The sequence below is a fragment of the Dermacentor variabilis genome, chromosome 1, assembly GCF_050947875.1.
Source record: "Dermacentor variabilis isolate Ectoservices chromosome 1, ASM5094787v1, whole genome shotgun sequence".
NCBI classification, from domain to species: domain Eukaryota; kingdom Metazoa; phylum Arthropoda; class Arachnida; order Ixodida; family Ixodidae; genus Dermacentor; species Dermacentor variabilis.
Genome location: NC_134568.1, coordinates 40,535,739 through 40,550,830, shown reverse-complemented (window position 1 = coordinate 40,550,830; position 15,092 = coordinate 40,535,739). Strand labels below are relative to the sequence as shown.

At 47.0% G+C, this 15,092-nt stretch overlaps 1 protein-coding gene across 1 annotated transcript in view; it reads right to left on the bottom strand.

Annotated features, from left to right (window-relative positions):
• The window catches only part of LOC142572310 (neurotrypsin-like), a 63,450-nt gene that overhangs the window by 6,251 nt on the left and 42,107 nt on the right, over positions 1–15,092 (bottom strand). The window contains exon 19 of the mRNA XM_075681355.1: positions 13,336–13,512. Coding sequence (XP_075537470.1) covers positions 13,336–13,512 — 177 coding nt within the window. The remainder of the gene's footprint in view (positions 1–13,335; positions 13,513–15,092) is intronic.

Sequence of the window (15,092 nt, the reverse complement as noted above, 5' to 3'; positions counted from 1 at the left end):
ATGGGTACCATCTGTCGAAGAATGACACCGTAGAATGCACTGTATTCAATGTGATGGAGTCCGCGTCCAATATTTCGGACCCGAATCATACTGTAACTACTGACGACCAGGCATCTCGCTAATATGTTCAGTCGCTTGACAGCTGCCGAGCGCTGGCGTCGGCCGCAGGACCTGTTTGACCTTTGTTCAACACTTGCCGACATTCTCGCCTTATTTCGCACCATTCCGTTTCAGCTGAACTGCTTCAACAGCCGATTTATTTGTGCCAGAATTTGGCCACCCTGTCAAAGTTATGGTTTCTTATTTTTAAGTCATATTTTATATTTAGGCTAATGCTGTCCTGAAATTTCCAGCGGTTTCGCCTTTTCCAAAATGCCCGCATTTTTGTCGGCCTCTGTTCATATTTTCGAGGATTTTTAATAGACGTGGAAACCATAGCGTGGCCCCCTGACCAAGCTGCTCAAAAAGTCATTTTATATCCCTGAGGTCTTGTGCAAGGTTCCGCCTTCTTGCCGTTCATCAACCTTCTGATTTCCCTGTCAACTGTATCCCATTTTGACGACTCCAATCCCACGGAAGTTGGCAACGATATAATGCCCATGGGATTAAAGCCATTTAAATCAGTTCTACTGTGGATACGACAGCCGCTTTTGCTCACTATGAATGGAAATATTGCGTTAATGAGCGCTATTCTTAAGCATTTAAATTGACAGTAAAAAAATTATGCGGGTCCCATGTATGTGCGAATCGATGTAAGCAAAGCTTTCTGTGTTTGTTGTCATTGTCATACGTAATTTCCACAGAGTAGACAGGCGCTCTCTAGTGAAAGGCTGCCAATGTTTGCCTGATTACGCCTGCCATTGTGATGCAAATAAACGGAACTTCAACTCATTTTCTCAAAAATAAACGCTGAATGAAATATTGACGTCATCCTAAACAAGATCAACAAGCGCCGTAGTGCTCGATCTTATGATGTCCCTATTAGTAAGCTTATATTCGTGATTTATTTGTTTTCTTTGGGGGGGGGGGCGATGTGCTCTTGTACCGTAGAAATGTCCCTCGGACGTCTCTGATGTGCTCGTTTTTATTCTCAAGTACCCAATGAAAACTCTCATCGCTGCAACTTCATTATGTCCTGGTGGCAGGCCACCATGGCCTGTCGCGCAAGTATGACCACGCTGATTCATTTGGGTTGACATATACTATTTTGTGGGTCATACTTCGTCACATTCATTTTTCAATCTATGCCAGAGCTCGAAAAGGGCGGCCAACTCACTACGTCCCTTTCCTCTGTTTACTTCCGCAAAGTGTTTGTTTATCGCTGTGGTTACCAAATACGCCCAGCGGTATGCTACCACCCAAGCCTTTCTGGCGGCTGAGCAACTGAAGTCGCAGGCTTTATTCAACGTGGCGTCGACGTTCAATATGGCTATCCTCAATTACTTCTCGCGGACTTCGCTCACCGCCTTCTCTGCAGTGTCATCTCTTACACTACTCGCTCCTGCTAGACACAACACAAACACGCAACGACCTTAATGAAGTATCAATTACACGCTAGTTGACACGCTGTCGATGTATATTTCCGCTGCGCACCGAGATTGGAGCATGGTCCTGTCTATGGTGAAATTATCCGTCTACAGCCTCGCTCAACAACATCGTTCGTTACTCATCACGTTTTTTTTTTCGACAAGAGCATACTGTATTTCCTCTGAATGTGCTTTCGGCTTTAGGGGTGACCTTGCACGCCCGCTTATTTTGTTACGTTGACGGCGACCGTTGTCGTCAGGATGCCGCCTCATTCTGAGCTTCGCAGTCACCAGAGAGCACAGAAAGCTGTCTTCACAAACAAACCACCGGGATTCGAGCCCATCTCCCAAATGCACCATCTTGCATTTGGGAGCTGGGCACGCTAACCCTTACGCTACCACCTGCCTCCACCAATTTCTGTTTATCTGCCTTCCCACTTCACGTTTTTGCCGCAGACGCAGGCAGAACGGATGCAGAAACGAAAAAAAAGTATACGGATTGCTTGAGCCGCCAGCTGACACATGACCTTAACTTTGGCAGGTTATTCACATTGGAGAGCATTGTAGGCTTGCGGCTGCGTGCAGATTGCGGGTCGCCTTAGCTTTGTTGTAAATTTGCTTTCACCGACTCTCTTCAGCTAGAACTGAAATGCCGGACAAAAATGAGACCGACAGTTGAATATTTTTTTCTTGTTTTCTAGGTTTAAACCAAAAAACGCTCATTTACACAAATAGTGCTTTTTAAAGAAATGGCATAAGGATACTACATTTCGAGGTCAAGTCGTGTCAATACGGGCCGGCACCACGTATCGACGAAAGGGCATCACAGTGCCGATGCACGCGGCAAGTTACTGAATGAAGAAAACAGGAAACGAGCGTTTTTCAGCTCTCGCAACATATTGTACATAGAACACAAGGCACCCACCACCATGGCATTTTATTTTTGACAACAGCGACACACAATGGCGGACTGATATACTTCCTAAAAGGGTTTCATTTTATTTTTTTCATCGCAGAACCGCAAGCACAGGTTGCGTCGCGCGTATACCGCAGCCACGTACTGTAGCCGCGCTCCTTTTCCTCTAACAATGTGGCCCCCGGCGGCTTCACGCGCTCCCGTAGGTGGCGGATTGGACTGTCACTCCAGAAGTTTAAATACACAACCTCTTTGCATAGAAACGACGGCATGATTGTTAACATATTGTTGGCTTGGATATGTTTGACACGAGGCCCAAGGGAACCCGTCTTCTAACGCGTTCTTATGTTTGCGTTCGCGTCTCTGTCTTGAAGGGACGCGCATCGTAACATCCTGTAATGGTGCTTGCGTTGAGCGTATGTATGGCAAAAAACGCGGTTCTAAAATGTCTGTTCACTAACTTGTGCAGTAAACCCATGTTTATAGTATTCGCGCAGTATAGTAGTAGTATAGTAAGAGTCACAAGTATGGCATCCTTAACCGCAAGCGTCACGTTATGGTCGTAACTTGTCGGGACAGCGTAGTTGTAATCCACATACCCTGCCATTAAGGAATACGTGGCAAGGCATGGCTGATGAATAAGTAATTGCGAAGATTGGTTTTCAGTAAAGGTTTGTTACCAAGAACGGCGGGAGCTTATAATGCCGCAAAGGACGGATGCTAGGCGGTGACTCCAATAATTTACTCGGCACATCACACATCTACACTGGAATTCAACTGGTTTCGCCAACTCTTGCTTATATGCTCTCGCCCCCAAGCTGCGACTTCGCCTGCCACCCGGGCCCCAGCTTTTCCTCATTGTCCCCCGCTTCTTTCCCAATCTCCTGAGACGTGCTTCCACTGATGCTTGCTCCTCCTTTTTCTCAATAAATTAAGGCATTCACTCATGCATTCCTAAGTTACTCCAGAAAATAGCGTGTCTTTATCTCCATAACTACCCCGTCTCTCACCTGGACTCTCGCATCGCAAAACAAAGTTGCTGTGTTGCAAATGGCTGGGCGTCACATATACAATTTTCTAGGAATGGCCAGTAGCACGGCGGGCAATTTTCGGTGGGTGACGAGACAGTACATAGAAAACCTTCTTTGCCATATCCACACTCAGCGCTCTGCTTCGTGAGCTACTATTAGCCGCTACGACGAAGTACGAAATGAAAGAAACCTAGCTGGGCTGGTCGCGGGCAGCTCTTTTTGGATTCGTGATGCGTCGATTTAATATATATATATATATATTTCTTATCTAAGCCTAAATGACAGCGATATAGGCGAGGTGAGTTACGGTAGCTCGTTGGCTTGGACTAACGACGCTCTTCACGCAGCACTTTCGTCTTATGCGTGTTTGCGAACGGGAATGAACGACAGGAGGGTAACACGCCTCCTGAAACATTTGGAATAACCCTTTGTTTGGTGGTTGAACATATGTCGAGGGTCACCGATACGAACCACCTGCAAGTCTGTATCACCTACAAAGGGGAACTCAGATGAAACGTTGTCAAACGGATAGGCTTTTAATTATCATAAGTATATCTTTACTGAAATTCCTTACCATGATGTGAAAGCCGACTAATAAGCATATAAATTTTCCGTGTTATTAAAACATCCTGTTAATAAAATGTTGCTGTGCTTTACAGGCCCCCAAATTAAAAAGTAAGTTGTGAAAGATAAATTGGTGCGGTAAATGTGTAAACGCAGACGCGAGGAAAGGCCTAGTCCGTTTCCCAGTATTCACTCGATGAAGATGGAGCACCTCTATACTGTCACGTTGTAGTAATGTCAAGAGCAAAACACTTCCAAAAGAGTCAGTCACGAACGTTACTCATTATAAGATGAGCTTGCGCTGGAAAAGAAAATAACACTCAAACATAACGATGGCTGCGCGCAAAGTGCTTCCTCTGATTCCGATCTACGGATCAAGGCGTCGGAATGCTTGGAATGCTCGTACATTGCAGCGCCATCTCGGGTCGTCAAATGTGATGGAGAATGTACGTCAGTATTCGCTTCACGCGCCCAATCTGATAAGATAACGCTCTTTCTCTATTGAATCCGTGACAACATACTGGATATTAGAAACACATGCAGGCGCATCTTGAGCTAACTGATAACTTTGGAACTGTGGTTAGACGCTAAAGAAAGCCCCCCCCCCCCCCCCTCCCTAAAAAAGATAATACATTTGCTTTCAATATTAGCTCAAACATAGTGCTTGTGGTTTAAAAAGGGCCCCGAACACATCACAGCGGCGCCGACATACAGGAAATTCAAGATCGAACCACTTTCCAATTACTGGTATTTATTAAACCAGCATATCGTGGTTCAATGTAGCCCTGTAGTCCAGCGGCAAGTTCTACCACGGGTACTGTGTCGGAGCTCATATTTCATGTCAGCATAAATTGTCACAAAATCACAGTATTTTTTTCTTTAGATCTTATTATTAGACAGCTAAAATACATCCAGCGAAACCCTCACCTTAATATTTCAGTACTTTTCGTTCTAATGTACATATCCGTGCTGATCCATATGTTACAAAATACTGAAAATGTGCCCAATCCTTTCCTCCAGGAAGCTGTTTTTATTCCTTATGATGCCAGGAAACCGAGCCTGATGCCACCAACGCTCAGAAACCTAATCGGGAGCGCGCACAATGTTCTCGCACACCTTATGGGATGTACCGTAGCGCCGAGGTGCTTCTTGTGTAATGTATGAGAATCGGTTGTAAAGACAGACGTGCAAGGTTGGGCCATGTGATTAAGCTCATAAAGTTGATTTGTGCCAAGATAACCTGTCCAAGCTTTCACACTTACTTTATAAGAAGTCAACAGCACCATCAATATGCCGGCTTCTTTTAACTGCACGAAACAAAGCTATTGAAACGATACAAACAATGTTAACATCATTTTATCATTCGAGTGTTCAGATTGGTAACCTCTAGGTGCGGAGTAAGTTGAGAAGTTGTTAGCGTAATTAACAAAGCTACGTTAATTAAATTTTCAGTAATGGTTCTTACGTGGCTAAAGCAAATGAGCAGTTTGGAGCCCGTCCTCGAGATTATGCAGCCAAGCGAAACAATTTCGACTAAATATGCTTCTGTAAAAACCATGCATGCGAACAAAAATTTTCCGAGTAAACACTCTTGGAAGACGTAACCGACGCAGAAAAAGAACATCTGTAAAGTCACAGAAAGAACAGCACTTCACGACGGGACACAAAGAAGGAACCACACACAAACTGCGCTAACTTTAAGCGCTGTTCTTTATGTGATATGGAGCAACTAGCCCGTCAGTCATTCCTTCCAAATATGTAAAGTCAACCTGACCACATCTAGCCTTTTGTGATGCTGTCATCAATAGTACGGCCCCGTGAACATGTTCCCCATGGCCACATAGTCGCGTTCCATCTCGAAGGCAAGCATTTTAAAGTTTTAGTGTCAATACGGCAGTGAACGTGTGCCGGCGAAAGCTTGATTGGTCGCAGAAGCGATGCATGACGGAATGATGGTGCAGATTTAGCGCGTCGCTGGCATCAAGACAATGCGCTGCAGCCGAGGGAAGGAAGATAACGAAAGTGAACAGATTGGTAGCTGCTCACGGAACCGTGCCGATGGAGGCGGTGCCAGCATGACGAAATCTGAGGCGGCGATATTTAGGGCTGAGACGTTTTTCTTTCTTTTATTCTTTTATTCCTTTTTTTACAACGAAGTCGTTAAGAGTAAGCTTTAACTCGGGCCCAACTCCGACGCGGCCTATTCAAATAGATGTAAAAGGAGGAGGGAGGAGGAATAAACTTTTATTGTAGAACCAGCACTTTATGATGGCCGGGCCTAAGCCTCCCACGAAGGGACGTCGAGGGCTTGCCTCGCCGCCGCCTCGCAAGCGTGCTGGGTCACCCAGGTTTGGTCGTCGAGGGCGGAGCTCCGCAGAGCCTCATGCAACCTCGACGACAGAGTCGTGGTGTTAGTCGGTGTGTACTGTGCTGGGCACTCCCATAGCATATGCGGAAGCGTAGCCGGGTGAATTCCACAGCACCGGCAGTTGGGGGTAGTGTAGACGTCCGGAAATATAAGGTGGAGGCGGGCAGGTGAAGGGTACGTGTTTGTTTGTAGTAGACGCAGGGTGGTAGCCTGCGCCCGGCTGAACTTTGGGTGAGGCGGGGGGAAGATTCGGCGACTGAGGTAAAAGGCCTTAACGAGATCGTTATAAGTTGTCAGACTGTCCCTGGTGTCCAACTCACCTCCAGTGACTCCGGCGCGGTTGACTAGGCCTCGCGCAATGGAGTGGGTGACCTCGTTGAGATTGGGGAGGTGTGGGTGGACAGGGCCCGCATGGGCCGGGATCCATGTTAGGGAGATTATGCTGTCTTTAGAGTGTGGTGCCTGGCAGAGGATGCGAAGAGCTTGGGGAGAAATACGGCCTTTGCTGAAGTTAGTAATGGCTGAGCGAGAGTCACACACTATGGTGTGACAGGTGGGATCTAAAGTGGCCAGGGCGATGGCCACTTCCTCAGCCGTCTCGGCAGTGGGGGTAGTGACGCTGCAGGCGTGGTGTAGGACTCCATCGCGTGTGGCGACGGCCAAAAATAGTGTGCATCAACAAATGTGACGCCAGGTACGTGGGCAAGGGCTTTTATGATAGCTCCGGCCCGAGCTTGGCGCCGGGCCCTGTTATATTCAGGGTGCATATTTCTAGGGATAGGATCTATGTAGATCCAGCTACGGATGTCGGTCGGGATCGGTTGTTTGGGGCCCTGTTGCTGATGGTAGGTGAAGCCAAGCGTGGACAGAATAAAGCGCCCCGTTTCAGTAATGGTGAGCCGTTCAAGCTGAGAGCGTTGTTGGGCTTCAATGAGTTCCGAAAGGTTGTTGTGAACTCCCAGTTGGTTGAAGAGTTCAGTGCTCGTGCAATGCGGGAGCCCAAGTGCTTGCTTGTAGACCCCTCGTATGAGGGTGTCGAGCTTGTTGTGCTCAGCCCGGTACCAGTTGAGGTACGCAGCAACGTAGGTAATGTGGCATATGACAAAGGATTGGACGAGTCGGAGAAGGCTTTCTTCTTTGAGTCCTCCTCGTCGGTTAGATATACGTTTAAGAAGTCGTAGGGTGTTTTGAGATTGGGCACAGATCTTGTTGAGAGCCAAGGCGTTGGAGCCGTTGGTAGAGATGGTGAGACCGAGAACCCGGATACTAGGGACGTGTGGGATAGGACTGCCATCTTGAAGGCGTAGGGTGATGGCGTCACAGGGTCGGTGATCAGATTGGTGTTTCGCCGAAAATATTTTCTGAGATAACCCCTGGGCCGATTTTAATGAAATTCGCTGGATTCGGGAGAGAAAGGTAAATTGTAGTGACTGTTGGAAGCGGAATTTCTATTTAAGGCTTGAATTCTGGTAAAATATTTTCAAAAATGCGAAAGTGCGAAAAATACACAAGCGCGAAGTTTACAAATTAATAACTCCACATCAAGAACTGATATCGTGGTTCAGTAATAAACAGCATCCTTTAGACAATTCAAAGCGGACAAATCCAATATGCCGATTTATATCTTCCGTGAAGTCGTTACGTTGTGAACAAGGGTTGTGGAAAAGCTGTATTTCCACATTACTAATTTCTTTAGATTCATGCGTAATATATCAATTTTGACCGCTTTAGATGTGCTGTTAGATGCAATGTACAGAATTGTGATATCTGTTTTCATTGCCGAAAGACAGAGTTGTGAACTTGATGGTTTCCTTTCCTGAAAACCTGCGATTTTTGCCAATTTTTAATAAAAAAATGATGACCTAAATCAAAAATTCTAAACCAACAGTCACTAGATTTTAAGTTTTTCTTTTAAGGGCGCGTTTACACACAATTTTACACACCTTGTAAAATTTGATGTAGTGGTTGTGGAGGAAAACGAATTCTCCTTTTACATGTATTTAGATAGGACCACCAGAGCTAAAGGTTCCTCTTAAGGGCTACTTTCCCCACTATCGCTTCCGCGTGTGGAGCAAAATCCCGAAGATAGCGTAATACCGGCCTGACCCGCAGTGGAGGTGAAGCAAGCGTTCAGCTCTCCCCATACGTGGGCTGATGTCGAATGTACCGCCATGCCAGGCCGACCTGCGGCGAAGGTGAAGCAGGCATTAAGCACTCCCCATACGTGGGCCGATCCCGAAGACAGTGCAATGCGGGGCCGACATACGGCGGAGGTGCAATTCGCCATTAAGGGGCCCACATACACAGCTTTGCTGGTCATCTTTCTTCACAGAGTGGGAGGGCACTCAGCTTGTTTACTTATCAAACATCAGGTCATCGACGGCGAAACCAGGGACACCAAAGCCGTCCTCGTGCTCGACCTAGAAAGCGCCTTCGACAAAGTGACGCATTCTGCCATCCTCGCGCAGGTGTCTCATCTAAACCTAGGCGAGAGGTCGTACGAATATTTCAGACTTCCTCACCGGCAGAACGGCGGAGCTCAGAGCCGTCGACCTGAAGACGGACGAGAAGGCATTAGGGAGCCAGGGCACTCCCAAAGGCTCCGTCATCTCACCCATGCTATTTAACCTTGTTATGATTCAAGTTGCCAAAAGACTATCCCAGCTTGAAGGACTGAAGCACACGATATACGCGGACGACATTACGCTGTGGGTGGACGGGGGCAGTGATGCCCGCATAAAATCGACACTACAGACGGCCGTCGACACGATCGAAGAAAGCCTGGAAGGTACGTGAAAAACGACGCAACATAACAGTAAAACATCCAGCAAGGTTCCTATCCAGATGATTGACGAAATTGTGTACTGAGAACGTGTCGACTAGCGTGCGATTGAAAGTTGAATTATGATCGTTGTAAGCTGGTGTTGCCTCTAGCACGAGCGAGTAGTGTTAGCGATGACATTGGTGTGAAAACGGTCAGCTCGGTCTGCTATTTGTTCTTGTGGATCTCCTCATTGAACGTCGCAGTCGTCACGATGAGAGCACACATGTGACATCATTAGCTCAGTGGGCTGGGAAGGCTCGAGTGGTAGCTCACCTTGAGGGGTATTGGGTAACAATTATTAATATACGTACTTTGCGATGATTAAATTTGCAGAAACGCCACTGGTGTTGTCTAACTATTCGTAAACAGGCCCCCAAATTTCAATTGGCCCACCCAAAACATTCAGTAGGCCCACCCCCAAATTTCAAGTAGGCACACCCTCAAATTTAAATTGGCCCACCTTCAAATTTAAAGTCGGCCACGCCCTATTTTCTTTTCGCCCAGCCTTGAACTTCAAGTTGGCCCAAGGTTGTGTTGTATGTTAAAGCTACTCAAATTTGCAAGAACTGAAATTGTTGGTTTTATGTGGCCCGGTAAATCCTCGCTCCAGCTGTCACGCACTTCATGTTTTTACATCAATTTCATGCATGGCTTCGCACATGTTTAACTGTTGCTTGTTGCTTCATGCATAACTCTTGTTGATTCTTTTGAGCGACGAGGTTTTCACCCTGCCTCGTTTGTAAAGGGTATAAACCATGCTGTGTCTTATGGGAATGATACCAAGCAAGTGCGTCTTTGACAGCTTTATCCTTTTCGCCCGAGGGCATCTTAGATATTGTGTCTTTTTGGGAAATGTGTTTAGAAAATAGGTAGTTGAGGGCGAGAACTGCTAATAGTTGCTGCATATGGTATTTTTGTTCCATTTTTCGCTGAAAAGTTCGCGTCACGTTTGGAAAGTCATCACACCTTCATGATGACCGAGCAGACTTAACACGCCGAGTGATTTGTTTGTTTCACAACGTAGTCCCATCTTGCATGTGAATTTTGCACTCAACTGAATTCTTTCTTATTATGCTTACGCCGCACGGGACTAAACCCGCCCTTGCCGCCAGTGCTGATCTACTTTGACTGGCGCTGCTCAACCTTTAAATATATCATGTGGCACCTCTCTCTCGCAACATTAAAGAGAAAGTACTGAAAAGTTAGTCAGACCTTATCTTTGTACGTTTGCAAGCAGTTCCCTTGGGGAATTTAAAATTGCAAAAGCAGCAGCAACGGCAGTTCAATGGCGTATGCAGCAGAATTGCATCGTCGGTAACTTCGTTGACTAGTGTACGCGTTTCCAATAATAAATTCGCAATTACTCTTCTTGAGGCGACTGACTGCACTTATTCGGCGATGTCACATGTATTCATCGGCAGAAAATCACAACGGCATATGCAGACATCGCACCGTACCGATTTGTTTGATATAATCTGCACTAACGACGAGTTCTTATTATTGAGGTACAGAAGTAACATTATGGCAAGGGTAGAATAAAAAAAAACGATCGAGACATCGCATTAGTCAATAGAATTTATCGGCTCGTTAACATGAAATCCAGTTCATGTGAATGGCGTTCATGGCGTTTGTCTGCGGGTCGCACCTGGCACGCATGTTGTCCCAAACGCCGGTATTATCGTGTTCATACCCACTCCCACAGAGGTCAGCGTCTTCCCTACAGCTGTCACCGCAAAGGAAGCAGTCTGGCACCCGAACAAAGAAGAAATCGTAGCCGCTAACTTCAGCCATCCTTGCTGCAAAGGGCTGTCGTCTGCTACTGCTCCCGCACGTACTGTTGGAAGAGCCCGCTAGGAGGCCATCAGTGGCGCCTCTATAGGCGGTGCACGAGGCGTATACCACTTTTGTCGGCGCCTGTACATACCTCGTCTGAACCAATCCCAGCGAACTGCAACATATCCAGTGCTCGTCAGGAGCCCGTATCCCTGCGTTTTCTCCACAGCAACGCTATTTGGCTAGACACCATAATTTGGCTGTGACCAACGTTGAGCAGCAGATATGGCTTAGTCCAATGAGGAAAGAGCGAATATGGTTTTGGCTCTAGGTGCGTCAAGTGGACACAAGGCGTGCAGTTGAGCTATTTCAACGTTGGCCTCCAGGTACGCGTCCAAGCTCAATGATGATTGTGCGTGCATATGAAACGCTGAGATAGACTGGGACTTTTACGAAGAAACGACATAAATCGTTAATCCCAGGCGAGGACGTGGAGTCAGATATTCTGTCAAAGTTTTCTTCAGACCCACATGCAAGTGTTCGTAGTGTGGGTGCTGAAGCTGAAGTGTCGAAGTCTTCAGTGTGGAGAGTACTTAAGAAGAGGCAACTTCATCCGTACCACGTGCAGCTGCACCAGATGTTGAAGCCCCGCGGTTTTCAATATCGAAAGGACTTTACAAACTGGATTATAATCAAGACGGAAGAGGACCCAGGCTTTGTCTACAAAATACTGTGGACCGATGAAGCTACCTCCTCCCGTAATGCCCAAGTGAACATCCACAACGCTCATAATTGGAGCGACGAAAACCATCACCTGGTTTCGAAGGCACATCACCAAAATCAGTGGTCGGTTAATGTGTGATGTGGAATTTACGGTGGCACTGTCATTGGCCCCATGTTTTTTGATAACACGCTTACAGGCGAAAGATACGTCAACGACATCCTTGATGGGGTGCTTGAGGATTTTCTTTGCAAAGTTCCATCGGTTAGGATGAAGAATGTTTGGTATCAGCATGATGATGCTCCCGCGCATGGCAGCAGCAAAGCTTGCAAATGGCTGCATGAAGTGTTCCCACAGCACTGGATTGGACGGCATAGGCCCATTGCTTGGCCGGCATGGTCGCCAGATTTAACTCCCTCGATTTCTTTCTCTGAGGCTACGTCAAGGATCAAGTATAGCGGACACCAACCACAACATCAGAGAACCTAAAAGAAAAAGGACAAGTCTGCAACAATCCCTGATACCATGATCAAGAACGCCTCGGAAAATGTGCCTATGAGATGCCAAATGTGCATTGCAGCAGATGGTGACCTCTTCGAACACGCATTATAATCAAAGGGCGCTTTTTGGATTGAAGGTCACTGGAAAATCACTCCGGCCCTAACGCCGCCTCCCCACCCAACCCCATTACACTCCGTCGGCAGGCTGCCAGCTCTTGACCATTTCCAGCATAAAAAAAAGAAAAAAAAAACTACGTTCTTGTTCTCTTTCGTCTCCTTAGACACGTTATCGCTTCGGCGCCGCTCGGCCAGCTGCACGCATTTGCGCCGTCATGCGATAAAAGCCGCATGCCCAGATACCTACACCAGGCATAACGCCCTGTCGCGGGCCAGTATCGCTGCAGCCGACCTTGTTCCTCCATCGCACGCTTGAGAGCCGCACAATAACAATGCGCAAGCGCCCCGTCACGTGGTATTTTTTCATATTTCGCGGGCTTTCTTTGGAACGCGGAAAAAAGGACCAGGTGAGATATATCGCGTTGGAAACAATTTATTGAGAGTTTCTCAAGGTGCTCTACAACTTTGCGTATCACACTTGTGGTCTGCAGCCAGTACTTAAAAAGGTGATTAATTAAACATAACTAATCCATTAAGGGGAAAATAAGAAATAACGTGAGGAACTCTAGGCCAGTGCCACCATTATGCATTCGGTTCAACTCACGTCCGGAGTGCCTTTCATATTTAAAACTTTGGCTCAAGTTATGTGGGACAACCTGTATAGCAGCGCTGGACAAAGCATCTTGTGATTGCGATGCGTTGTCCAGCCACAACACGTTAGAAAAGTTTAATGTTACACGGGCGTTCTCGCCGCAGGAAAAATAAACGAGTGCATGTCAACGATTATGTCGCTGCCGACGCATTGCACCACGCAGATAAGTAGAATATCGTTGGTTGCTGTAATGATAGCTGCGCGCGCCGCTCTGGTTCTAACTCCGCGCCACAAGATGGCGCCACCAACTTGGTTGCCCACATCTGCGTCTCCGGAAAGACAGTGTTACGCGGATGACAAGTCTGCCCACAGGCCTTTCGATCAACGCGGACTCTGTGCTCACCAGTGACAGATCGGCAGATGAGCGGTCCCCCGCTGTCGCCGTGGCAAGCGTCCATCCCGCCGTGCGCGTGGCCCGCGCAGAACATGCCCCGCTGTATTCTGTTTCCGTACACCCAGGGCTGCTCGCATTCTCCGGGATGGTACAGGGGCACTGCTGCTGTCTGCAGCACGGCAGAACCTGAGAATTCAGCACAGGCGGCCGAGTGTACGTTTTGCCGAGACGCTCAGCGACAAGAGCCATTTTACGTATTTTTGTTTAATTTTCTGTATGCCTTCAGAAATCGAAGTTGACGGATTCTGCACGAGCTCTAACGAAGGACGTTTGGACACACTTGCGTCTTGGAGGGCTGTGTCTTGGTTAGAGAAAAAGAAAGACAAATGTTTGAAAGAGAAACAGTAAGCGTAAGAACTGTAAACATTGACAAGAAATACATACATATTCAACGCGCATGTTGGAATCTATGTGAAGCGAAGCTATCGTAAAGTGGTTAATTACTAAACTAGGTTCGATGCTTTCAATTGTCCTTATTTTCATTATATGCGACGTGTAATCTCATTGGATGTTTATGCACCGCACAGCTCATAACTTAAATGTCACGCAAGGCTTATACTTTTGAACTACAGCGTTCGCATGCTATACCGAAATGCAAACACTATGAAATTAAGGCGGATGCTCATTGGGATACATCGATGCGGCGATACCGCGAGGACCAAGGAGATGTTTGATACTTGTCGAGGAAAGGATGGTGAGAGGTGTATCCAGAGAAAAGAACGACACGTAAGTAAATAACCCTTGTGTAACAGTCAGTGGCGCACCGACGGGGAGGAGGAAGTTCGGGGTTGTAACGCCCCTCGAGCGGCCTCGAGTGCCTCGCGCGGCCAGTCGCGCGGCAATTTTGAGTGTATTCGCGGGCTTCTTTCACGTTCGGAAAAATACTTTTATGTAGCACGTATTGAGCAACACAAAGCTGTATCGGGAGTTTCTTATGTTCCTCTACAATTTTCTCACTGACACTTTTTTTATCTAATTATAATATTTGAGAAGTTGATTGATTAACTAAGACTAATTATGTAAGTAGGCAGAATGCAAAATATAATCTGAGTATCTCCAAGCGACGGCAACTAACATTGCTTTAGTTCTGTCCAGCTACGTGACATTTGCGTATCTTTAAACCTTGGTGCATGATAGTTGGGACAGCCTGTATAGTGGATTTTGAAACAAAACGTGCGTGGTCGAATTCGCCTTCTTCATGACAGATCGGGCCTCCGCCGTGCTGGTGGAAAACACTACTAGTGCCACGTGAATTCGCCGGAACTGCGTCGCAGCGACAGAGATCGTTATTTTGCGTTCACTGCGCACAATGAGGTGGAATCATCTCTGCCAGCTGAGATATAGGTGAAAGGCAGGGCCGAAGAATGACCATAAAATGAGATTACAACGCGCCATACCACTTCAATCACGGGTGTTTTGTTTTCGAACTAGCATATGCACCGCGTTTCGCTGGGCTCGTTTTGTACGTGAGGCCAGACATGCACTTTGCCAAGTGCAAACTTTCTTGGCAGTCTGCAGAAAAAAAAAAAAAGACTGATTGGTGTGGCCCATTGTCCCTTCATTTTCTGGCATACCTCCTGTATACCTCCTGCATGGAAAAGGTGATCGTACATAGCTGGACGCTGTGAGCGTAAAAGGAAGACGTCTGGCTGTGCATGAAGAATTCGTGTGGCACTGTTTCATTCACGTTGCATCGGGGAGACACG